The sequence below is a fragment of the Tiliqua scincoides genome, chromosome 7 (assembly GCF_035046505.1).
Source record: "Tiliqua scincoides isolate rTilSci1 chromosome 7, rTilSci1.hap2, whole genome shotgun sequence".
Lineage (NCBI taxonomy): Eukaryota > Metazoa > Chordata > Lepidosauria > Squamata > Scincidae > Tiliqua > Tiliqua scincoides.
In genome coordinates, this window is record NC_089827.1 from 3,178,565 (window position 1) to 3,201,951 (window position 23,387).

The 23,387-nt window shown below is 46.4% G+C and overlaps 1 protein-coding gene across 2 annotated transcripts; it reads left to right on the forward strand.

Annotated features, from left to right (window-relative positions):
* The first annotated feature begins 767 nt into the window (after positions 1-767).
* Positions 768-22,219, forward strand: DHTKD1 (dehydrogenase E1 and transketolase domain containing 1). 2 transcript variants are annotated; one of them, XM_066634349.1, is made up of 17 exons: positions 768-968; positions 2,944-3,099; positions 3,674-3,885; positions 4,895-5,089; positions 6,567-6,836; positions 7,293-7,464; positions 8,931-9,129; positions 9,725-10,037; positions 12,721-12,805; positions 13,807-13,946; positions 14,586-14,736; positions 15,077-15,183; positions 15,943-16,107; positions 18,609-18,691; positions 19,836-20,005; positions 20,920-21,005; positions 21,526-22,219. In XM_066634349.1, the coding sequence occupies exons 1-17, from the start codon at positions 791-793 to the stop codon at positions 21,625-21,627; spliced, it is 2,784 nt and encodes a 927-aa protein (XP_066490446.1). In that variant the 5' UTR covers positions 768-790; the 3' UTR covers positions 21,628-22,219. The 2 variants fall into 2 exon arrangements, with proteins under 2 accessions (XP_066490446.1, XP_066490447.1); XM_066634350.1 differs by lacking the exon at positions 768-968 and adding an exon at positions 1,661-2,836.
* The last annotated feature ends 1,168 nt before the right edge of the window (positions 22,220-23,387 follow it).

Genomic DNA, 23,387 nt, shown 5'->3' on the forward strand with positions numbered 1-23,387 from the left:
CGCGGGGAGAGGCGCGCCGCGCTGCGGGCTCGGCCGCGCTGCCCGCCCTGCCTGCGAAAGGCCGCGCGGCGCCGAGTCAGGCACTGCCGAAGACGACCCTGGATGGCGGGGTCCTCGAGCAGCAGAGGGAGAGAAGCCACCCGTGCGGTGGTTACTGGGGGGAGGCGGAAGTGGTCGAGGGGCGGGAGCTCTGCAGGGCGGGGCCTATGCGCGCCCCGCCCACCTGCCCGCCCAACGTCTCCGCCTTTCGAATTCCCCTCCGTTCAATGCCAGTTGGCGCTGAGGAGCCTTTGGGGGCGTGGCCTCGGTGCTGCCTGCAGGAGGCTGCCCCCAGCCACGCTTTCCTGGGAGGAAGCCCCACTGACTCTGATGGGACTTACTTCTGAGTAGACAGACCTAGGCTGGGGCTCTGAGGCTGCTGCCCCCCCTGTGGTGGAGGGGCAGTCACTGGGGCCTTCTCAAAGTAGATGAAGATGGGGCTGCACCGGGGCTGGAAAGTTGGATAGGATCGACCTCTGGGGACCCACCCAAAACCAGGTCCCGACCCACACTTTGGGAATCACTGGGCCACTTTGTTTGTGATGCGCAGCTGGAGGGGGAAGCCAGCAGCAGCAGCAGCAGCAGCAGCAGCGCGCTCTGGCGCTGCCACCCGCTTGGCGCCCGAGGGAAGCAGCAGCCAGGAGCCCGGGCGCCGCCCCTGCCAGCCCAGCCAATCGGCGCGGGGGGAGTTGCCTGGGCTCCTGCTGGCACCGCGGCTGAGCCCGGGCAGCGGAGGGTCTGCGGCTGCGGCATGGCTGCTGCGCTGGGCGCCCGGCTCGGGCTCGGGCTGCTGCGGCCGGCCTCGTCGTGCCTGCGCCCGCGGCGGGGCTACCGCAGCGAGAGGGGCGTCTACGGCTACCGGCCGAGCCGCAAGGCGGAGGGCAGCGGCGCCCGCGCGGAGCGGCAGGAGGAGCCCTCGGGGCGCGCAGGTGGGCAGCTGGGCAGGGGCCGCCTCCCTTCTGCGGGGGGCTCCTTCCTGCCAGCCCCACCGTGGGCAGCGAGGAGGAGGAGGGGGCTGCCAAGCCGGGGAGGCTCCCAGCTCCGGCTGCTGCCAATGAACAGGCCTGAGAAAAATCCACGCACACAGAGCCCCGTCTTTGGCATGTCTACTCAGAAGTAAGTCCCATTGGAGTCAATGGGGCTTACTCCCAGGAAAGCGTGGATAGGATGGCAGCCAGAGTCGCGTAGACAGTCCATGCCTGCGTGGTGCAGTAGCGTAGCCAGAGGGGGTGCAAAGCACCAAGTTTGCAATGTTGGTTCCCACATGGCAAACTTACAGCCCAATCCTATCCACACTTTCCTGAGAGTAAGCCCCGTTGACTCTAATGGGACTTACTTCTGAGTAGACACGCATTGGGTTGGGCTGCCAGTTTCTCCCATTGCAGGTATGCGTGCAAGTGGCCCCCTCTCCTTTGGAGCCATTCTTGGCTGCAAGCCCAGTTGCAAAACTTAGTGCCCTGCATTCCCTCTAGCTACGCTACTGCTGGCATCTATTATCAGCCTCCCCCCCCATCCTAAAAGTGCTCTGAACTTCAACCCAGTGTGCAGAGGAGCAAATCCAATTGGTTTCAGTAAGTGGCACCCAAGTAGACCTGTGTAGGATGGCAGCCTTTAGCATGGCTGATTTCCCCCCCCCCCCGTTGCTTTGTGATATAACCAGCTTTTGAACTTGGCTCCTCCTTTCTGTCTCCTGCTTAGTGCCCCACCCCCAACATCAACTGTATGTTTGATAGCTAAGCTTGTGTTCCTGGTACCTTTTAATAACTTGTTCTCAGTATTGAAATATGGAAAAAAAGAATAGGAAGAACATAAGAGCCCTGCTGGATCAGGCCACAGGCCCATCTAGTCCAGCTTCCTGTATCTCATAGTAGCCCACCAAATGCCCCAGGGAGCACACCAAAGCACAAGAGACCTGCATCCTGGTGCTCTCGTTAACTAAGCGGGGAATCTCCAAGCATCTAAAAAGTTGTGGAAGGAACCATGATCAAAGCTCTAGGGGTCAGTATCTCCCTCCCCCCACATATACACTGAGCATAGGATACACTTTACCTCCCTTTAAAGCACATACAGTTTTTATCAGGGAAGGTTGTGGGAAGTGATTAAATGTTGCTTGCAAACAAAAGCTGCTGTCAGGCTTATCCCTCATTGTGCAATTGGCAGTGGCAAGATAAAAGAACTCAAATACTAGGACTTCTGCAACATTTTAGTGAGGTTGGCCCTCAGTGGATTTTTCTTCTGGGAGAGCAACCTATACCGTTGGCACCACATCTCTCTTGTTCTCAGAGAGAACAATTGCCTGGACATTGCAGTGGTTCACCTTTTTTTGTGGGATTTATCCTGTGCTTGAACCAGATCAGGCAGTGGAATGAACAACTGGAGTCCAAAATGCACTGGATTGGGGGAATGAACTGAAACACAGTCCAGGCCAGATGAGGCCTCTCAGATCAGTTCAGCTCCCTGCTATTTAACAGGGAGCTGAACTGGCTTTTCTGGGTTCTTAGTTTGGTTACTTTCTTCTGTGGACCTGGTGTCCAGCATTGCTCCTGGATTCCTAGATTACCGCTCTAACTAAAAGTGCCTTTGATCAGTATGGTAGACTAATTCACAAGCTACTGGTATTGCTAGAGAAGGGTTCCATAGCTATTGTTACACCTGGATTTGAAACCTTCAGTTTAAACTATTATAAACATGCTGTATATGGGGCTCCCTCTGAGGACAGTCTACAAACAAGAGTCCAAAATGTGACCTACCTGAAGACTGCAGTCTTTTACACATTTAACCAGGAGTTTCCGTGAAAGTAAGTGGAACTTACTGCTGAGTAGACATACACTCAGCTTCTTACTATTACTGTAATATGGTACTTATCCAAACTGTCTAAAATGCCCTTTCTTTCCTTATCTTTAGTTGACCATGGACTGGCTCGTTTAGTGACAGCATACTACGAACATGGCCACAAAGCAGCTAAGATCAACCCTTTGTACACTGGCCAGGCTGTGATGGACATGGTGCCTGAGATTCAGGTTGTGACAGAAGTACTGCAAGGACCATTCAATACTACAGGTAGGCCCATCCCTTAATGAAGCCAGAGAAGTTGTTTCTTCCCAAAGTGTTCTTTGGTCACTGTGTTTAGAGTGCACTGAGTCATTTGAAGGAAGCTTAACATATGATGAACTTCACAGCTACTGCTTTGCTGGACACGTTGTTCAGTGTTGGGTGGGCAAGCATTTTTTTTTTACCTTGGTAAGGCTTTAAAACACATTAATGGGTGTGCTGGGAGGGTGTCCTTGGAACTGTGGATCCACGGATAATTGAAACCATGGATATGGGATCTGTGGATATGGGGGCCTACCTATACTTCTGTGAGGTGCACATTATATGTCAATAAACTGCATGTGGCTTGTGAGCTGCAGTTTGCCCACCCCTGGTGTATACCAGGATTGCAGCCTTTTATGGACTTTCTTAATATGACATTTAAGAATTGCAGGTCTATGACAGGACAGCATGCACTAACTTTATAAAAGGAAGAAGAGGAAAATGTTAACGTTGTCTATGCACTTATAGGAAAACATCTTACTGCTTAGTGTTGTTGCTGTTTCAGAGTGTAAATGTAATTGGTTAACAATTTTTATCCCAGGGCTTTTGAACATGGGAAAGGAAGAAGCCTGCTTGGAGGATGTATTGTCTTATTTAGATCATATATACTGCGAACATATGTCTATTGAGACCAGTCAACTGTCAAGCCTGCAGGAAAGGGAATGGATTGCTAAACGGTTTGAAGAGTTGAAACAAGAAGCATTCACGACGGAGGAGAAAAAGCACTTGTCCAAACTCATGTTAGAATCTCAGGTGTGTTGGGGGGGGGGGACTGTATGGGGAGGGGAAATTATCCCTAATGGCAAAAAAACTAAGACTATGAGTAAAGGATTATTAGTTAATCAGTATGAAAAAGGCAGCTGCTCAATTATTAACTAAAATATTGCTGTGTTTTAATGTAACTGGTATTTGGAGGATATGAAGACTTCTTTTATTCTTTGCTAAATGGCAGTTAACAATTTATTTCATGAATTGTCATGTGAATATAATTGTTTTTAGGACAATTCTGTTAGCACCACTTTTATGGACAGCCATTTTATTGATGTAATTTAATGCTTTCTATGCTACGAAAAATATGCATGTGTTTCATTCAGTCACTGTGTTCCCTTTTCTTCTGAATCTGCCTATGTGATCAACTGATTCCAAAAAAAATCTTTGGAAAAATTTAAGTGTTTTTAAATTTGTACCTTCTGTGGTGGAGACTGATGTAACTGAACTATCCATTTGGTTGAAATGTACAAATGAGTTTTTGCAAGAGAAAGGAATTTGAGTTTATAGTGCATTTTGATTCCAACCTTATCACAAGAACATAAGAGAAAAACCATCTTGTATTATCTTTTTCTTAAAAAGAAGGGAGATGGATCAGGCTATCCACAGGGGTGGATCAGAACCGGGAGGGGGCAGGATTGGCAGAAGAGGCCTCCACCATATCCTAACCCTCTTCCTGGGCCTGGAAGCCCTACATGGGACTTCTTGGACTTGCGCTAGCAATTTCGCTGGCACAGATTCAAGTAGCCCTATTGGGCAGACTATGGTTCTGTTTGAGGTAAGGGAACGAATGTTCAACCAATGTTCCCTTACCCTGAGGAGACCTTCAGTCTGCTCCTATCTAGTGCTGGATACAGTGTGGGCCATGTGGCTCTGCTGTGCCAGTGCTGGACAGAATTGTTGCATCTGCACCTGATGGCCAAATGCGCTGGCCAAATGTTGCATCTGCAGCTGAGGCAGTATTCTAAAAAATATCACAATTTGTATTTTACAGGAATTTGATCGTTTTTTGGCCACAAAGTTTGCCACAGTGAAAAGATATAGTGGAGAAGGCGCAGAGAGCATGATGGGTTTCTTTCATGAATTGTTAAAAATGTGCTCCTACAGTGGGGTGACAGACATTGTTCTTGGAATGCCTCATCGAGGCAGACTGAATCTCCTCACAGGGCTTCTTCAGTTTCCACCTGAGGTAAGGAGATCTTTCTCTCCAGTAAGACTGATTTGGGCTTGGAAGTCATATCCCAGTAAAAGCGGTGGTAAAGTTGCACTGGTTCTGGTGGGGATGCTCTCTGAGTCTGTAGTCCTGTACCCACGGACCTGGGAATAAGTCCCACTGAATGTAATGGCAGTTATTTCTGAATCATTGTGCACAGGATCACGCTCTTAGACATATTTCCAACTTCTTTTGGCAACTGAAGCATCAGACTATAAACTTGTTGACACATCAGTATATATTTTTTTCCTACGTGACTATGGAAATCATGTGGGGCAGGAGGTCTGGTCTAGAGGGTAGAGCCTCCCGTTAGCCCAAAATTAACATCGGAAGGTCTCCAGTTCGAGGCCACCGACAGCTCCCTGAGCGGCGAGACCTTGAAGCAGCTGACAAGCCGAGCTGAGTTATTCCATCTGCTCTTTGGTGTGAGCGAAGAAGCATCTTGGCTGCCCTCCATGTGAGAAATGAAGGAGCTGCTTGCCAGCCTGCATGGGAGGCAACTGGAGGCCAGAAGTGAGATCAGACCAGGAAGATCCATCTGAAATGTTGTGTGATTCTTGAAGGAGAGAATCTTCTATGATTGTAAAAATCCCCTTGAGGGATTTAGAAACGCCTGCCTATGTAAACTGCCTTGAATAAAGTCAGAGGAGTAATCTGATGACCAGAGAGTTGGTATATAAATACCTATTTATTATTATTATTTAGAAATGCCTTAGCCCCAGAGTTGTTGTAAGCCAAAAGAACTGGGGATAAAACTGTGACTCTCATAAAGCTAAACGTTGGACAGAAATAGCAAATGTTCAATGTTGCCTCTGTTACATGGATACTTGAGCTTTCTAGTTCAAACTTAATAGCTGGATTTCAAGGCCGCTTGGAAATGCTTCTTTGTAGCTGTGATTCCATGTGGGTTTATGTTTGAAAGCCAGTCCTAACTAACTTTCCAGGATTGATACAGCCCTGCCAATGGGGTTTGTGCTGCATCCTGCAGCAGTGGGGGGGGTGGGGGGTGGACAGTCATGGAGATCTTCTCAAGGTATGGGAACTTTTTTCTTCACCTCAGCACTGTGTTGGTGCTGGAAAGTTGTTTAGGATTGGGCTGTAAGACTGCTTTCAATTGAAATGGATGACTATTGGTTTTCTTGTCTATTTTATTCCTTCTGTATCTTACTGTGTTTTGATGGCTTCTATGTTTTTAGATTTTATTGCTATAAGTCACTTTGAATGTTGATAGAAAAGCAGGATAGAAATATTTGGAATAAATATGGACTAGGAAAGCCTCCTTGGGCATTGGGTCCAGCATAGGAAAGGTGGGGTATAAATCTTTTAACTAAATAAATTAGGACAAGAAGGGGCTCATATGGGATCTGTAACTGTTTGGAGGGAAGAGGGGTGAGAAATGGGCAAAATAATCTGCAAATGTATTTCAGCTTAATGTTAATCTCCTTCTGTGCAGCTGATGTTCCGAAAGATGCGAGGCTTGAGTGAATTTCCAGAGATATCACCAGCCATTGGAGATGTCCTATCTCACCTGACTGCTTCGGTGGAACTGGACTTTGGGTCTCACCGCCCTATTCATGTCATCCTGTTGCCAAACCCATCCCACCTAGAAGCTATTAACCCTGTGGCAGTTGGCAAAACAAGGGGGAGACAACAAACGCTGCATGATGGAGATTACTCTCTAGATGCTTCCGCACAGCCTGGAGACAAAGTCATCTGCCTGCAGGTACTTTGAGATTCAGTGGAAATGGGTTGGTGCTTAAGGTTGTGAAGATCCTGAAATGACATAATGGGCGCAGTCCTATCCAACTCTCTAGTGCCAGAGCAGCCACAATGTAGCCCCAAGGAAAGGGAACAATTGTTCTCCTACCTCAGAGGTTCTGGAAGTGTGTGTTGGGGTACCCTTGTGCACTCACGGGGTGCTGCAAGATGTCCCTTTTGGCCCCTCCTTCCAGCTCTTTGGGCACTACCATCTTGGATTGCATGATCAAAGATGACAGTGCCTGGCTGAGCCAGGAAGAAGAGGCTCTGGGGTGCCATGACCCCAACATGTTTGGAAACCACTGCCTTACTTTGATGTGGATTATATTATTCAACACTATAGCTACAACAGTTTTAGCTTTTTCTCATGAACAGAAGAGTGGCTACTAAGATTACTTCCCTATTTTCTCCCACGAAATAGGTTCACGGCGATGCTTCTTTCAGTGGTCAAGGAATTGTTCCGGAAACCTTTACACTTTCCAATCTGCCACACTTCAGAGTAGGGGGAAGCATTCACCTGATTGTGAACAACCAACTGGGCTACACCACTCCGGCAGAGCGAGGAAGGTCATCCCTGTACTGCAGCGATATTGGTGTGTGTCGCAGAATGCTGAGGAAATTGGTTTGATGTAAAAGGATTTGAAATGTTTTGAAAGCAAATGTTGCAGGAATAAATGCCACTTCTTGCTGCTATCACATTTGAGTTATTTGATAAGTGGGAAGTGTGGGTGGCAAGGCCAGGCCTGTAGTCAGAAATATTGTGTTTTAAGGAGAGACAGCTGAAGTGAAGATGAAACTGCAAACATCTAAATACGAAGTGTTCTGTTATGTTTGAGGTTATTTAATTTAATGATATTGCATTTTGTAACCACCAGGCCCTTCTTGTTTTTGCCGCCCCAGTCTCTCATGAACTGCCATATATTATATTGGTGAGCTGTGTTAGCTTAGAGCAGGGGTGTCACACATAAAGCTAGGAGGCTGGATGAAGCCCAGAGAAGCTCTTTAACCAGCCCCCGTTACAGTTGGGTTTTCCCAGTACCACCCTTTCAGCAGCACCATTTCTGCTAGGGCTATGGGAGAAAGAGATTCCAAAGTAGGCCTCAGAAGGTAAGGAACACTATGGGGAAAGGCACAGATCAAGAGGGGTGAGAGAGGGAGATGCTGCTGAGGTGCTGGGAGAGCCCAATGATCATGTGCGATGCTGTTGAAAGGGCAGCCCTTTTGCCGAGGCGTCACTTCGCAGACCGCATCTCAGCTGCCGAGGTGTGAACTGATGCTGTGGCAGAAACAGCGCTGCTGAAAGATGATATGATAAGGGCTCTCTAGCACAATAATTGGGCTCTTTTACCTTGGAAAATATGATCAAGATTTGCACATTTTCTTCTTTTTTTTTCTTTTTTTTTTGTAAAAACTAAGTGTTTATTTTGGGCCGTCTTCTGCTTAATGACATCACTTGCTTAATGATGTAACTTCCCACCCTCAACAGGCGCCATGAATGCTATTTGACCCACTGCTTGAAATGAGTTTGACACCCCTGGCTTAGAGCAGGGGTGCCCAAACCCCGGCCCAGGGGCCACTTGCGGCCCTTGAGGCCTCTCAATGCGACCCTCAGGGAGCCCCCAGTCTCCAATGAGCCACTGGCCCTCCAGAGATTTGTTGAAGCCCACACTGGCCCAACGCAACTTCTCTCAGTGTGAGGGCGACTGTTTGACCTCTTGTGTGAGCTGTGGGATGAGAGCTCCCTCCACTGCTTGCTCTTTCACATCTGTGATGCAGCAGCGGCAGCAAAGGAAAGGCCAGCCTTGCTTTGTGCAATGCCTTTTATAGGAATTGAGCTATTACAAGACCTTCATTCATTCGTATAAGTTCATCTTTAATATATTCATTTATGTAAACTTATGTAAATTTATTCAAATTTTAAATGTAAATTCTTTTTTTCCCCCGGCCCCCAACACAATGTCAGAGAGATGATGTGGCCTTCCTGCCAAAAACTTTGGACACCCCTGGCTTAGAGGATCACATTCTGTGAGTGTCAATTTTTTTCCTGCGGTTTTTTTAGGTAAAATAGTTGACTGTGCAATTATCCATGTAAATGGTGATGACCCGGAAGAAGTCATCCGAGCTGCACGATTGGCTGTTGAATACCAGCGTCATTTCCGCAAGGACGTGATTGTAGACTTCCTGTGCTACCGACAGTGGGGTCACAATGAACTGGATGAACCATTCTTCACTAACCCCACCATGTATAAAATCATAAGGTATGGCTTAGCGTAACAGAGTAGAGATAATGCACCCTCTTTGTGAACCTTCAGTCTTTTTAGTAATTTATTTTCAAAATATTGAAAAAGGTGGGATGATCTTCAATTTGGACCCCTCCTGCCCCCTGTCAGAACATGTGGATGAGAGAGTGCTAAATTGGGCAGCAAATCTTGGCTCTCTCGTGAGATCCAAGATGGTGGCACCTGGGGGAACAGGAAGGCGGGGCCACCAGGGACATCTCACAGTGCCCCTGTGAGTGTACTGCAACACTCTGTTGCAATGCACACTTTGCTTGCTGCAAACCCCTGCTTTAGAGGTTCAAATCAGCATCTTGAAACAGGTCTGTATTGGCTGAGCTGTTTCAAGAAGTTGGTTTGATCCTCTAAGGCAGGGGTTTCCAAAATGCCTTTATTGGCTGACCTTCCTGGCAGGAAAGATTTTCTCCTCTCTCCCCCCCCCCCATCTAACATGCACAGATGACTTCATACTGTATGAAATGAAATTTTCAAACCGTTTTTGAGGGCTGCCCAACTCAGAGGGATTGTGTGATCTGAAGAAGAGGCCATGTATTTTAACACCTTGCTTCCCTGGCAGGTCCCGTAAGAGTATTCCAGACAATTACACGGAGGGTCTGGTAGGCCAGGGACTCATGACAGAGGAAGAAGCGTCTGAGATAAAGACTTCCTACTACTCTGCCTTGAATGAGCATCTGGCCAACATGACTTTCTACACACCTCCATCCGTTAATCTTCAAGCGAACTGGAGTTCCATGGTGGAACCATCGGCAAGGATTACTACCTGGGACACAGGTATTCCGGTGCCGCTCCTTCAGTTTGTTGGGGTCAAATCTGTGGAGGTGCCGGAGGGCCTGCAGCTGCACAGCCACATCCTGAAGACACACACCCAGGTGTGAGACCTACTCGTTCTGTACTAAAAAGTATAATTTGGTGACATTGGAAAGTAGACAGTTCCTGGTTCCACAGCTGCCTCATCCATGAGTTTATTGGGCAGTTTTTGTCAAACTGACAATTACAGTGCAATCCAGATCTTACCTTATGCTGGCATAGTAGCTGCTTTGCTGGCCCAGGGTGTCGCAAATGTGCTGTAAAGCATGTTTGAGCCACCCAGTGAGTAGGCTGCGCAGCGGGAAGGCCTGCATCATTCTGTCAGCACTAAATCTGGATGCTGTATCCAAGGGAGCAGGTAAGCTCCTGCTGGGCAGCGCAGGGGGAGGGCAGAGAGGGGCCAAGTTAGTGGTGGGGGTGGATGGAGAGGGGATGAAATGGGGGAGGGGATTGGAATGGGATTGAGGAAGTGACCCGCCCATATTGGATCTCATCCTCTCTGATTGGAAGCTCCTGGCCCCTTTCTTCTCCTTGGACTTGTGTCATCTTAAGAGCTACCAGAGGTCCAAGTGGAAGGCTTATGGAGGGTAAAAGGAAAAAACTCCCCTTTTAATAATTCCCTCTTAAGCCTCCCAAACACCCCCCCCCCTTCCGCTGGATACAGAACATGCCTTTTTGGCAAGGTTGCATCAGTGTGGGGGAGGAGGAAAAGGATAGCATTGGTCTATAAGGTGAGGACCCACTTCTATCCAACTCTCCAGTGCTGATGCAGCTGTACCAATGGGGTATTGGTCACAAATACCCCATTGGTACACAAAGGCCTCCGCAAGGTAAGGGCATGTTTATTTCTTTATCTCCAGGCTGCACTGTGGCTGCATTGACACTGGAATGTTGGATAGGAACGGGTCCTAAAGCTTTAAGTCCTATTATGATTATTGTGGAGCAGATTTTTTGACTGAATAAACAAGGAAATGCATTTGGATGGAACGGTTCAGACATCTCTTGATAGATGATTTCAACTTAAAGTAGCATTCTGTTGGATCATAATTCATATCTAAGGACTGGGTTGCTTGTCAGTGGCGTCACTAGGGTTCGCGTCTCCCGGGGCGGGAGGCCAGCGCGTCACCCCCCTGCAGTGGGCAGGACAGCACTCTAGGTGGTGGGCGTGGTGATCTACCATTGCCCCCCTCACTGGTTTTTGGGTGTACCTTTTGATAGAATCTAGATATTTCAATGTAGTTTGTTTGATCACATTCTGCATGAAATTGCACATTGATTGATATATAACATGATGGTATTATTCCTCCAAACTCTGATTTTAGTGATTTTGGTCACTAGTGGTGTCACCTCCCAACTAACACTTTGGGTGTCAACTTACTAACACCTTATTGGAGCAGTTCTTAAACTTTTAGCACCGGGACCCACTTCTTAGAATGACAGTCTGTCCAGGACCCATCATAAAGCAAATTAAAATAAATGATTATAAATAAATTAAAGTAAAATCAATAAATAAGGGAAAGCCAGCCCTGTTCCACCAAGTGAATTTTCTCTGTAGCCTGCCTCCAATAACACTCCCCCCCCCAAAAGAATCAGTAAGATTTTCACCCCTACCTAGTACCCAGTTCAATTTAAGTTCTTATATTTCAAGCATATCACTATCAGGACCCACCTGGCTTTGCAAGTCTGAGAGCCTAATCCTATGCCTGTCTACTCAAAAGTAAGTCCCATTATAGTCAGTGGAGCTTACACACAGGAAAGTGTGGATAGGACTGCAGCCTAAATCAGAAAAAAATTCACCTTGCCCTGTCAAGCCTCTGTTTCATTCTTTTTATGGGGGGGTTGCCTTCTGGAGCATTTGTTGAGCTCCAGTTGCATCAAATCAGGACCATTCTGGTGTCCTCACATTTCCCTTTGTCTGACCTGCCCATGAGCCAAGGCATGTTTGCTTACTCACGAGTAAACGTGAACATGTGGCTTAGTTTTGCTTTCCATAGGGCTCAATACATTCGCCACCTTGGACCTCCTTCTCTGGTGTTTTTTTGGGGGCTACATTCATTGGTTCAGGACCATTCTGGTGTTGTTGGATTCCTCTCAGCCTGCCCTTTCAGATGGACTAAGGCATGTTCACCTACCCGCGAGTAAATGCATGATACCCCTTGGTTTCTCTTTCCATTGGGCTCCATGCATTTTTGTTTTCCAGTTTTTTGCCAATAACTTTTGATAGAAAGGAGATATTTCACTCCTGTTTTTCTGCATTGCATTCAACTCAAAATTCCGCATCCAACGGTATATAACATGATGGTATTACTCCTAACCACCACGATTTTAGCGCGTCACCCTCCTCTTGAGTGTCACCCAGTGCGGCCCGCACCCCCTAGTGACACCACTGTTGCTTGTACAACCTATTCACACAGCATGTCTCTGTGCTCTCAGATACAGGAAAGTTTTGTTTTTTTTAAATCTGGAACACTCTTATTGTGAGAATAACATCTAATCCTATCCCATCTAAGTGACCCTGAAATGATTTAGATAAAATTGAACTAAGTAATAACATCTGCTGATGTTAAAATTATGAAAATGCCATTATTTAAGACATGTATTTCTTACTTTCACGGATAAAAGACAAAAAGCGTCAAATAATGCGACTCTTTTCAAATCTGGAAAGCCGACAGAACCTCTGGAGAATTTCCAGTTGCTGAGGAAGCAAAGTTGTGATATTTGTTTATTTTTGTTTTTCATCTACAGTCCAGAGTCCTGAAAATGGAGGAAGGAGCAAAATTAGACTGGGCCACAGCTGAAGCTCTAGCGTTTGGTTCTTTACTCAGTCAAGGTAGGCCTTCAAAGCCATAGGCCTGTCACTGGAACTGTGCTTTCCTTTGGGCTTACAAAATAAGTGTGAAAGGTGATTGCTATGTGCCATCCTGACAAAATAGTTCATTGTTGCATTGCTAAGTTAATGAGGGGTACCTTTGGGAGTGAGTACAGTTTCAGCACAATCCTGCCAGCTCATAACATGCAGTGCTACTGATGGAGTGCATGCTGCATGTTTTGGTGTGGGAGGTGACCGGGCGTCCTGGAAGAGGTAAGTAAAAATCCTTTAAACTTGCCTGCCTGTAGGCTGCCTGGCCTCCAGTGGGTCTTCTTGGACCTATGCCAGCTTCTTAGGTTGTATAAATCCGAGGAGAATTGGGGGTATGTTGGGTCAGGTAAAGAAGGATAGGATCATGGCATGCACTGCTGTCACTAAGATCCTCCCCTTCTGCTCTGGAACCACTCCTCCCAGCTTGGCCCACTCCCTGCTCTGAACCGCCCATGATCCTTCCTCATTTGTCCCTCCCACTGATGTACCGGTGGCAATCAAGGACAGAGGGGTTCAGGAGGCTGTTGTCACCCACGAACGGCCTCTGGTTGTTGGCTTGGCAGCTGCGGCCTGCAAAGCAACTTTCACTCTATTATTCCAGGACTTACATTGACAGATTGCAAGATAGTCAGTATAAGCACTGTGTAGGATTGGGCTGCTAGGCTGCATCCTAAACATAGTTCCTTGGGAGTAAGTCCTATTAAACTTAGTGGGATATGCTTCTGAGTAGACATGTATAGGCTTGCACTGTTAGGGTCCAATCCTATCCCATTTTGAGTGCCGATGCAGCCGCAATGTAGCCTTGAGGTAAGGTGACAAACCTTCCTTTACCTTGAGGAGGCCTCTGTGACTGCCCCCCCCCCACAGGATGCAGCAGATGCTCTGTAGGCATTGGTGCTGGAAAGTTGGACAGGATTGGGCCCTTAGTGTTTCTTGAAAGGCTCTAAAGTTACACTGTCCTTTATGCAAAGGTTTTAACATTCGTCTGAGTGGGCAAGATGTTGGCAGAGGAACGTTCAGCCAGCGGCATGCAATGTTGGTTTGCCAAGAAACAGGCGAAACTTATATCCCTTTGAATCACATGTCACCAGACCAGAAGGGCTTCCTTGAGGTAAAGTGTGTTTCTTTTCACTGAGGGCCAAACTAGAGCATCTCTCTCTCTTTTCTTTCCTTTTTGTTTGTTTGTTGAAGAAATTGCTGCTTCAAGGGGGCAATTTTCAGGATCAAAACAGCATGTGGAGGAAAAATGAATCTTACCCTCTTTGAATCTAGTTGGGATGCCCTTCTTGCCTTGTTTTTTTTTCTTTAAAAAAAAAAAGGTGTTTCTAATTGGGAGTAGGTGTCTGCATGCACATTGAGTTTAACCCTGTGCAGCAAGAGGTGTCTTGCCTCACTTAGTTTGTGTTATGCTGGTGTGATAAGTTTCTGGTGCCTTATAAGACCAAAAAACTGTTTTGATTTTAACAAATAAAAGTTGATAGTTTTAATGTCGATGACTTTCCAGATTTCCCACATTATTCTAGCTTGGGACACCAAAGTATATGTGAGTGTGTGTGTGTTTTGTTTTTTTCAATTGGTTAGTCTATTCCTGTAACAGTTCTCTTTTTTAACGAATAGCTGTATGACCTCCCAGTAATTCTGCTTCAAAACAATTGTAATTTTTTTTGGAGTATGTCTCCTTGAACATACAAGGGATATGTCTCCTTGAAAAATCTCTGATTTCAGAGTTCTCGCGCTTTCTTTCTGCTAGGTGAGCAACAGCCCCCTCTCTGAAGAAGCGGTGCTTGGATTTGAGTACGGAATGAGCATTGAAAGCCCCAAATTGTTGCCCATTTGGGAGGCTCAGTTTGGTGACTTCTTTAATGGCGCTCAGATCATATTTGATACATTTATCTCTGGAGGTGAGATACAACTGTCTGTGTCTAGTAGGACTACATTCACATCTCTTTTTTCCCTTTTGGGGACTGACTCTCATATGTACCTCATTCATTTAATATGACATAATTTTATGTTACTAGCTTAAGGCTGCAGTCTTATACACACTGTCCTGGGAGTAAGCTCAATTGAACCTAGTGGAGCTTACTTTTGAGTAGAGGTACATAGAATTGTGTTATGGGGACGGGAGGGGAGGTCTGTTTCTTTGATCTCCTTGCCTAGACTATGGTAATGGCTCCTTTTGATATTTAAAACATGTCAGTCTCTCTCTCTCTCTCTCTCTCTCCTTTGCTCCCCACCCTCCAGGGGAAGCAAAGTGGCTGCTGCAGAGTGGAATTGTCATTCTTCTTCCACACGGCTATGATGGTGCAGGACCAGAACACTCATCTTGTCGAATTGAACGTTTCTTGCAGGTAGCTCGACGTGTTCCATCCTACAAGGGTGTATCATGAAAGACCATTTCAATAGACCCTGTCCTGATGCAAGTTGTAGTACAATGGTTCCCAAACCTTTTACCTTTGGGACCCACCTAAAAAAAGTTTCACTTTACCAGCCACTCAAGACTCTGTGGCTAAAATGGTGATTGGGCAGCAGTGCAAGTAGCAGTTTGTTTAAACTGCCTTGTCAGTTTTGTGACTCACCAAAAATTGGGTTGTGACCCACTGGTGGGCCATGGACCCGCAATTTGGGAACTGTTGTTGTTGTACATGTTGGAGAAGTTTCAGACTTGAATTGGCCAGGCCTCATTGGGCCACCCAGACACTGATTACTGGTTTATATTAGAGGCAATTCTGGAAATCTAAATTCTGATCCAAGTGTAATCAGACCATTAGGTACTTTAACACAGATGAATTAGAACTCATTAGAGTGGAGTGAGCTTTAATATATTGATCTAGAATCTTATTTTTAATACCAACTGTAAGCTATTATAATTTCAGCCTTGAGATATCCTCACCAACACGTATGAGAATAGTAAAAATAAATTTCTTTTTAATTTATCAATGTAATGTTATCTTAAATACATCAGCTTTTTAATTTCTGCATTTTGTATAAAGTCTCTTCTCTCAGACTTGTGAACGTTTGTAGGAAGTTTATAATCTTCTGTTGAGATTGTGATGGTGACTGGTTCTTGCTTGACTTTTGCTTCAAAATTTTGTTTCTCCCTTTCATAGATGTGCGATAGCTCAGAGGAGGGAGTGGATGGTGACCATGTCAACATGTTTGTGGTACACCCAACAACTCCAGCACAGTATTTCCACTTACTTCGGAGGCAGATGGTCCGGAACTTCCGGAAGCCCTTAATTGTTGCTTCTCCCAAAATTCTGTTCAGGTTACCTGTGAGTAGACAGGCTCCTTGCTTTGGTTGTAGCTCGTTGTCGTCTGTCCATTGTTTTCATAACAGTACACAGCTCAATCATTTTTTACAATAGGGATGCAGGAACTGCATAGCTATGACTTGTTCCCATGTAGCTCCAGTAGTAGTGCGTAGGTGGTAAAACCTTGTGGGTGGAGTCAGTGATGTGTTACTCAGCCACACATATGTCACAAGGGATAAAAGTGCTAATGTATTGCTGTGATTTTTTCCACTTGTGTGTATTGGAGCAGCTTTGGAAGAAGCCACAGGGAAGGTGTCTCCTGTGTAATAGCATTACACCCAATCCTGTCCATTCTCCCTTCCCCCCTACAGTGCAGCAGCGACAAAATGGCAACTGCTGCATCCTGTGTTGGGGCAGTCCAGGAGATCTCCTCTAGGTAAGGGAACATTTGTAGGATAAACCTATGAGGTACGGAGAGGTCTACTCAGACCTGCACTAGCTGAATAGCCAGCACAGGGCCTCGTGGACCCTTGCCACGGGATTGGGCCCAGGAAGGGGGATAGGATATCAGCAGCACTGGTGCTGCCAATCCTGCCCCATCCTGAACCCAATCCACCTATCCCCTGCCCCGTTTCACCCCTTCCCACCCTGGTCTGCCCGCCCTCCACTTCTGCTGCCTCTCCCACTGATTTACCTTCATTAACAAGTGGCAAGAGAAGTGCTGGCGCCAACAGTAAGGTGCAAACCCTCTTGCCAGCGCTGCTGGCAGTGCACTGAATGGTGTGTTGTCAGACTGCCTTTATGGCAGTCAGCACCAGCACAGAAAGGACGCTAGCATCAGGCTGTGCACATAGGATCGAGCTGTGAATATATGAATTGGTTCTACACAATAGGTACAAATGCTCACAGATATTGTGTATGTGTGTGAGATACCCATTTCATTCTGAAAATAATTTCGTATTACTTAAAATAATATGAATTATTTTCCTGTGTTTAGTCTCACAATCTTTATTTGCTTTATAATCCATTCCTAAAAATATTTATGTGTGGATGTTCCACCTCTTCAGTGAGAGTAACTTTCACAAGGTTATACCCGGGATCTGGGTGTTACACACAAAACTAGATTGGTCTGTTTCATCTTCTGGTTCTCCTTCCTGTCCAGTACAGCCCTAGAAGTATGCCCCTGTCATAAACTTAGGGGGGTTTGGGGTGCTCAGAGTTCTTGGTTCTTGAACTCTAAAGCCCTCAAGGCCCCTCTGCTCAGTAGTACTGCCACCACCCTGTATGTGCCAGTGCCTCAGTCCAGGGACACTGAGACCCTCTAGGCTTAATTCTATCCCTTGCAGGCACTGAGCTCTTTCTCCAATTAAAGCTTCAGTTCTCAAGTTACTAGACCTCAATGAGCACTTGGTAGCTTGAACGGCTAGGCAGGATTCTGAACCTTTGTCCCCAACAGACAATGAAACAATTTGGTAAAAGAGATTTTAGTTTATTAGATACATAAGGTTACATAAGGCAACAAATGCTAGAGGCATAAACAGATCAGCAATAAAATAATAAAGCTAACTGGCTATCCCTATTAATCTCTATCTCTCACCTGGGTCAGTTACTCTTGTAGATCTTTTAGCTCCAGGGCTACCTATGAGGCCAGGTGCCCATGATGGACAGTGGAGCTCACAAGCATGCAGGATGTTGCACCCAAAAACTCTGTCCAAGAAGGAGTGGGACACACCCCTTGGGCACTCATTATTATATTTCTTATGCTAATAGTACTGAGGTGACTTCATACTTATTTAGACTGTCCAATCAGACCCTTAGAGGAGCAGAACCTTCTCAAAGTTGGCCTGGTTGCTAACTCCTCCTAGTTCTTAGCCCTCCCAACTGGAGATCCACAGCTGCACTCCATCACGCTTGATCAGGTGCCTCTCTGTCGACTAAGGTGCTAAACATTCCAGTGGGTTGTAATTCTTGTTATCTGTCCTTTCTGTCGAGCAAAGGAGAGACAAGAATCTTTTTGTTTATTTACTCACATTCTTGCAGCTAGGAACTGCTAGCAACTTCTCAGTTACACTGTCTTAGTGTGGTTCAGGCTTCTATTGCCCACCTAGGCCTAGCATGTACATATTCATGACAGCCCCCTCCCCCCAAAAGGTTGCAAAAGCTTGTTGTTCTTCCCTTCTGTTCCTATCCCCAAACTCTTCAGTAATATAACAATATGCAAAACTGCATTTCATTGTCAAAATATGGCCAAAGTTTAATGTGGGAGCATTATTTTTCTTCTAATATAGTTCTGCTGCATTGCTAACGGTTAACAAATATTAAGCATCTCAGATATCATAGTGCTGAAAATTTTATTTGCTGGTATTGTTATAGGTGTTACTGTGCAATCCAAAGCTTGGTTTTAGATATAATAGTTTACAAATCTACCTTGCTGACACATTACATGACGGCTCACTTAAAATGCCTGCCTCTTGAAATGAATGGCTTATGCCAACATCTTTTGTTCCCCTTTCATTCTGTAGGCTGCTGTGTCAAGTTTAGTGGAAATGGCTCCAGGAACAAACTTCAGACCAGTCATTGGTGATTCGTCAGTGGATCCTAAAAAGTAACTTCTCACTGTGTGCTCATATTTGGTATTCAATAATCCAAATCGTATATGCCGTCTTAAGACAGCATTATGACTGCTAATGAATGGCGTGCAAGACTTAAGTCTGAGTAGATTTAAAGGAAGGATTAAGAAGCCAGCAATCTGATGTCAGAGTAAAGCATGCTTCATTGACTTGTCTAGTCTCTCTTTTTATGTTTTTATAAGTGAGGGCAAATGGTTCAGCCTCTTGTTTAGTTTGGTTTTGTCTGTGGAACTGATCTGTCGAACTGAGCATTATGTGTGGCTGCCTACCCACTAGGAGATCTGCCACTGTGATGTCATGCATCTTGCATGATCATGGGAGGTGGGAGAGAGATTCCACAGGTGCTGCTTCCTGGAAGCACTTACCAGTGATTCAATGTAGACAATACTGATCTGGTCTAATTCAGTATAAGGTACTTTCTGTGTTACATGTGCTTCAACTTAAAAGCTTAATCATTTAAGTCAGGGTGGCTTAACATGTGGCCCTCAAAAAACTCCACTGCACCCACCACCGCCTCCTGCTTCGGTGGCTTTTCTGTCTCCCTCCTGCACTGTTCCGGCTTCTCCTTTGGGAGATCCCGTTGCACCCACTGCCTCCTCTTCTGGTTGATTCTTCTGCCACCTCCTCCTTTGAGTGACTTTGGTGGCTCAGAACCCAGAAGTAACTGGTGGTGATGTCATCATGTCAGCACCAATTACTTCCATGACTGCACTCAGGGTGAAGCCAGGGTCTTGCAGCCCACTTTTATTAAAAGGTGGACTGCCCTGATTTTAGTATTGCGTTACATTTGTTTGATTCCTCTCCTTCAAGGAGCTCAGAGTCATGTTTTAATCTTATAACAACCCTGTGAGAGAGATCCATGCTGAGAGCGGGATTCATGAAAGGCCCTGCTGTGATCTTTGTGGGCAACCAGGGATTTGAATCTGGGCTCCTGACCAACTCTGCAGCCGCTACACTATATCAGCTGACATTCGTCAATTGATCAGAGAGCTACACAAGAAAAATATAATTGATTAAATATATTTTTAGGGATTTTGTTGGCTGAGCAGTTAAAACTTGTTTAATGGTGTTCTTTTTGTCTCAGCTTACTTGAAATTTTCCCATCTTTCTTCCTAATAGTGTCAGCCGAGTAGTTCTCTGTTCTGGGAAACACTACTATGCTCTGGCAAAACAGCGGGAGATGCTTGGAGAACAGAAGCAGAACACTGCAATTATTCGATTAGAAGAACTGTGTCCTTTCCCACTTGAGGCTCTGCAACAGGAAATGAACCGGTTTACAAATGCCAAAGGTCAGCAGGCTCTGGCTTCCTGGCTGAAAATCTGCCTGGCTCAAGTCTGCTCTTTTAGGAGTTTGCGATTTATTTTGCTAATCTGTTGTTCTTTTGTATAGTATACCTTAGTATACAGCAGTGGTTCCCAAACTTACCAGGGTCAAACTTACCCTTCTTTCGCTGAGAACTCCTCTTCCCAGCTCTCCCAGGTGCTGCCACCTTGGATTGCATGAGATCTTGCAGGATTTTTGTGAAGTCTCACTAGAATTGCACAAGATCTTGCGTGATCCAAGATGGTGGTGCTCAGGAAAGCTAGAAGAGGAAACCACCAGAGACATCTTATGGTGCCCCTATGAGCAGTCTGGAAACCAGTGTATACTGTACAGACTTCCAAACTTATGATTGCTAAACTTATCACTGATTCTTCAGCTTTGGTCTGCAGGCCACTAGTGATTGATTCCTGATGAATGGTCAGTCGGTGTAGAATTTTCCTACACTCTGGGAGGTGCTAGAAACCTTTCCAAGCCACTGATTGAGGATCCCCTCTAGCCTCTGGATCGTCTAGAGTTGTTGTGTGGGAGGAAAACAATGCTGGGGAGTGAGGGTGGGATGAGTTGGAGAACTTTCAGACTCCTGTGAGAAAATAAGAGCCATGGAGAATCCCCGTACCTCTGTTGGGAAGAACTGGGAGAAACATTTCTTCCCTTATTTATTTCACGTGTTTACTTTTCACATGCTTCTTTCCTGGAAGGAGCTCAGGATGATGTACATGATTCCTCCCCTCCTTTTGTCCTCACAACAGCCCTGTGAGGTTGGTGAGGCAAAGAGGTAGTGACTGGCCCAAGGTCAACCAGGGAGCTTTGTGGCCAAGTAGGGACTGGAACCTTATTTTGTGTATCTTGCCTGATACAGACGTCTGAATTCTTCTGCAGCATTTATCTGGAGTCAGGAGGAGCCACAGAACATGGGGCCCTGGACATTTGTGTCACCAAGGTTTGAGAAACAACTGGCCTGTAAGGTAAAAATCTTGCACTCCTTAAAATTGGTAATAAGGTGGCAGTCTGTATGCATGAAATGACTTGTTGCCATTCTTGCCTACTGTAATGGGTTGGTACTGATTTAGGGCCATTTCCTTTCCAAATTTCTGGCACTGATGTAGCTGTGCCAATGGGCGTGTGATACATCTTGCTGTGGAGGGACGGTCATGGAGATCTCCATAAAGTAAGGGAACATTTGTTCGCTTACCTTGGACTGCAATGAGGCTGTATCAGTGCTGGAAAGTTGGATAGGATTGTACCCTGAAACATTTTATTTCAGTGGTATCTGTAGACATACAGAACTTGGAGAACTGAAACAAAATATGCTCCCCCCACCCCATGAGACACAGAAGACTTGAAACAGTTTCTGTACTTTGGCTGCTTAAATCTGACTTTCATGGGGTTCCAGTGGTTGTGTGCTGGAGTGCAGCCTAAATGATTAGCCTAGCAAATAAGACTCGCTGATCTTGCTGACTTCCTTCTCTTCTGCCTTCATTGCAGCTCTCTCTTGTAAGCAGACCCCCTTTGCCAGCACCCGCAGTGGGCATTGGAACACTACACCAAAAACAGCACGAAGAACTCCTTGCCAAGACGTTTGCTTGAGACCCGGCTGCCTTGTATTTTTTAGAATTAAAACGAGGCCTTCTGATTCTAGCAAGCAAGAAGACTGGACTCAAATTTAAATGATTAAGCACATTCTAGCTCAACTTAAATGCTTTGAAAGTCTCATTCCTTTTACAGGCTCAGATCTTTCCTGTTGGAATGAATAGGACTTAATTCAGAAGCCTATCCTTATGAACCTAGGAGTAAGCACTACTGAATAAAACCGGACTTACTTCTGAGTAAACATGCAAAGGCTAGATCTCTGAAAAACAGTTAATTTGAGCTGGATCATGCCTGTTGAGGTTTCCTTACATGCAAATGTGATTCAGTGTGACATTTTTAAAAGAATATTTTCAAAGGGCTTGCAATTGCTTGAATCTCAAATTGCACCAAAGTCATAATGACTTCCCCCTTGGGGTGTATAGTGTACTGATGGTAAAAAAACTGGAAGACTTTGAATTTTCCGTCAACAAAACTTCCAAAAATGCACAATGACGTTTTTGAAACATGATTGGGTTTTTTTGAGAATGTTTGAGCAGGTACATTCTTATTCAGAATGTACTTCTAATAATAAATAATAATAATACAGGTATTTCTATACCGCCTTTCTTGGTTCTCAGATTTCTCCTTAGACTTTATTCAAGGTGGTTTACATAGGCAGGCAATTTAAATCCCCGTGGGGATTTTTACAATTAGAAAGAAGGTTTCTATCTTTCAAGAAACCACAACATTCAGGTGTTTCTTTCTTGATCTGGCCGCACATTCTGGCCTCCATCCTCCCACGCTCAGAGCAGATGGAATAGCTCGGCTCAGCTTGTCAGCTGCTTCAAGGTCGCACGGTGCCGGTGGCCTCGAACTGGCGACCTTTGGATGTTATCTTCAGGCAAATGGAGGCTCAACCCTCTAGACCAGACCTCCTGCCCTAATAAGTCCTGAGAACCTCAGACTTTGGACAGAAGGTCATGGTAGATGACTGCAGCTGTGGCTTATTTTGTAAAACACACACATGCTCACAAGGAGTCGTAGGGGTTTGCTTTAGTTGACTTAAGAGAGGGTCTCGGGCACTGATGAGGTGGGCAGGCTCAGGGGTTTCAGACTGCAGGTGGGGGCTCCTGCACAGGCACCCCCTGCAGGTGGAGAACGTTGAGCAAAGCCTCTTCTCTGCTGGGCCAGGGGTGCTGCGGGGGGGGGAGCTTTTTCTGCTGAGGGCATTTGGGCACACAGCTCCCCCCCCCCCCGCAGTGCGGGCCGGGCCTGGGCGCGCGGCTTTCTCAGGGCCAAAATCCCAGCGGTTTTCCGCGTTGTGCCGTTCAGACGAAGCGGCTTCCGGAGCGAGCAGCGGCAGAGGAGAGATGCCTCGTGAGGGAGGAAGAGCTGCACCGGCGCCGGGCGCGTGTTCTCCCCTCCGGGCAATTCCCTTCCCGCCCGGCAGCTTCTCCAGGCCTTCGGGGGTCGTCCCGGCTCTGCTGCTGCTGCTCGCGTGACGTCACTTCGGACACTCGATTTCCCCGTCGAAATGCCGGGAGGGCGCAGCGGCCCCTCCCTTCGGAGCCGTTCCCAGCGGGGGGAGCGAAACGGAGCCGTGTGGGGGGGGGAGGGAGAAAGTGCCCCTTCTCGCCGAGAGAGGGGCAGGCGCGCTGCGGCGACACTCTCTCCCCGCCACTCTATGGTGGCTTCCCCGGACCTCCCTGACGGCCCGAGAGAGGGAGGCGGCGGCGCTCTAGGCGTGCCGAGCGACCGGCTCTGTGGTGGCGGCGGCG

Bases quoted from the DNA above. Each gene is read 5' to 3' on its own strand.
- DHTKD1 (XM_066634349.1), top strand. From the start codon at position 791: ATGGCTGCTGCGCTGGGCGCCCGGCTCGGGCTCGGGCTGCTGCGGCCG. The intron at 5,090-6,566 runs GTAAGGAGATCT...CCTTCTGTGCAG, and splicing joins TTCTTCAGTTTCCACCTGAG to CTGATGTTCCGAAAGATGCG. The intron at 16,108-18,608 runs GTGAGTAGACAG...TTCATTCTGTAG, and splicing joins AAATTCTGTTCAGGTTACCT to GCTGCTGTGTCAAGTTTAGT.